Source organism: Protobothrops mucrosquamatus, unplaced genomic scaffold (genome assembly GCF_001527695.2).
Source record: "Protobothrops mucrosquamatus isolate PMUCROS unplaced genomic scaffold, P.Mucros_1.0 scaffold_234, whole genome shotgun sequence".
Taxonomy (NCBI): Eukaryota; Metazoa; Chordata; class Lepidosauria; order Squamata; family Viperidae; genus Protobothrops; species Protobothrops mucrosquamatus.
This window is the reverse complement of record NW_015386310.1, coordinates 209,074-211,111: the sequence shown is the minus strand read 5'-3', so window position 1 is coordinate 211,111 and position 2,038 is coordinate 209,074. Positions and strand designations below refer to the sequence as shown.

At 42.8% G+C, this 2,038-nt stretch overlaps 1 protein-coding gene across 1 annotated transcript in view; it reads left to right on the top strand.

Moving 5' to 3' along the window:
• The window catches only part of LOC107300070 (metabotropic glutamate receptor 6), a 33,148-nt gene that overhangs the window by 8,319 nt on the left and 22,791 nt on the right, over positions 1 to 2,038 (top strand). The window contains exon 4 of the mRNA XM_015829417.1: positions 909 to 1,063. Coding sequence (XP_015684903.1) covers positions 909 to 1,063 — 155 coding nt within the window. The remainder of the gene's footprint in view (positions 1 to 908; positions 1,064 to 2,038) is intronic.

Below are 2,038 nucleotides of genomic sequence, written 5' to 3'. Positions count from 1 at the left end.
CACAACAAGAGTAGCTAAAAAGGAATACAATCAAACCAAGAATTAACTAAACTATGATTAATTCATTCATGAGTTTTAGACTAGATCAAAAAACTCGATCAAAACACATCATGCAGGGAGTAGGCAATTTCAAATCCACATTTGGCCTGCCAGCTCCTATTTTTTAGCTCCCAGATCACAGCAGATCATCCTGCTGAAATCTGTCAACAAAATCACTCATTCGCAGCTGCATAATTTTCAGCAAGTTTTCGTAAAATATTAACTCTGTCTTTAACCGCTGCTAGATTTAATATACTCCCACAACCCTCTCCACACTACCATTTCCCAAAGTCTTTCCATCATTAGATATGTCTCTTGCTTCCCCCCATAAATATGTAAATAAATTGCTGCTCATCTCCCAAGCTGGAAAAAAGGTGTCTATTCCTGACTCAGCACAGCATGTAATAGTATATAGTCCTAGCCTAGCATTAACTACATGGTGGCTTATAGCTGAAGTTCTGAATTCACTAGTTACACTTTCTCTGTGGCTGAGTTGCAGCAGTCTCCTTTCAGTCTTGAGTTTGCAGAAGACTGTTTCAGTGTGAAATTTGTTGTCCCCACTGAAGACCCCTATCTTCCCTTTAGTAATTTGGTTCCTAGTCCCTTGACTTGCCTAGGTAATGTTAGACAGAGCCTAACAGATTATACAGATCTTGAGGTTTTCCCGGCATCAGTTGGAATAAGGAGCAAAACACCGGTATGGCCAAAGTAGACTCAAGTGTAACTCATGCAAGAGCTGGGGATAAGATGTCCATGCAACACAACATCATAGGGACACAGCCAAAAAAAAAGGTGATTGACAGAGCATGTTTTATCTTGCTTAGGGATTAGTCATGAATGTCTCTCATTTTTCCATTGCACCCCTGCAGACGAGTGCTGGAAGCCGCCCGCTTTGCCAATCTGACAGGGCAGTTCCTCTGGGTAGGTTCTGACAGCTGGGGCTCCAAGATCTCCCCCATTTTGATGCAAGAAGAAGTGGCTGAAGGAGCAGTGACCATCTTACCCAAAAGGGCCTCGATTGAAGGTAACAAAGGCTTAGACAGAGCAGAGGAGAGCAGCAACATGCAGTCTGGGAGAGTGGAGAGAAACACGAACTGGCTGAAGTCACATGACACAGCTGACCCACTCTGCCATGACTCCAAGATCCACTCTCTTTCCTGAGACCTAGTAGAAAATGACCAGCATTGCCCTGGGCAAACTGGTAGCAGATATCCCTCAGAATGAATGTCACTTCTGCATTTGTTATTCTTCCTGAAAAGACAGGGTTGTTTTTTTTCCTACCCATCTCTATCCCTTTTCTGCCTGTTTCATTACCCCCACACTACTGATTGGATAGAGAGTAAAATAATGGGTGAGAGGGGACTCCTATTAATACCCATTTTACAGGGCCACCTACGTTGACCACCAGAGGAAAGTTTAACAAGAGCTGGTGATCAGAACCATAAAAATCACAGCCACCAACAGAGGGCAGAAAAGTAACTCTTGCTGCTGATGGCCAGTTAGAACTAGAGATCCTTAATCTCAGACTACATGGACAGACTCAACCACAGTTTCAACTGGGAAATTGTAAGCATCTTAGACCAAGCTAAATCTAAAACCACTAGGAATTTCTGAAAGCTTGGCATTCAGGCAAATCAGCCATCAGCAGACACATAGAAATAAGACACATTTATACAGCATTGAAAAAGGACAATAAAAAGGCTAAGAAGGAAACAAAAAGACCAGAATGCATCCTCTCCAGCAGCTTACACCCAGATAAGTAGGGATGAACACCAAACAATTCAGTAGAAAACAATATCCTAATTAAGGGTAACTATCAAGGAGAAAACCACACCAGCAATGCTGGCAGGGCAAGCTACCGTAATTAAACAGGGAGCAAACCCCATACTCACTAGCACTGAAGAAGCTAGTCAAGTAATGAAATATCCACAAGCAAACAGCCAAGCTCAGAGAACACAGAGGATTCCATGATTAGAGCCTCGCTATCCAATATGGTAGC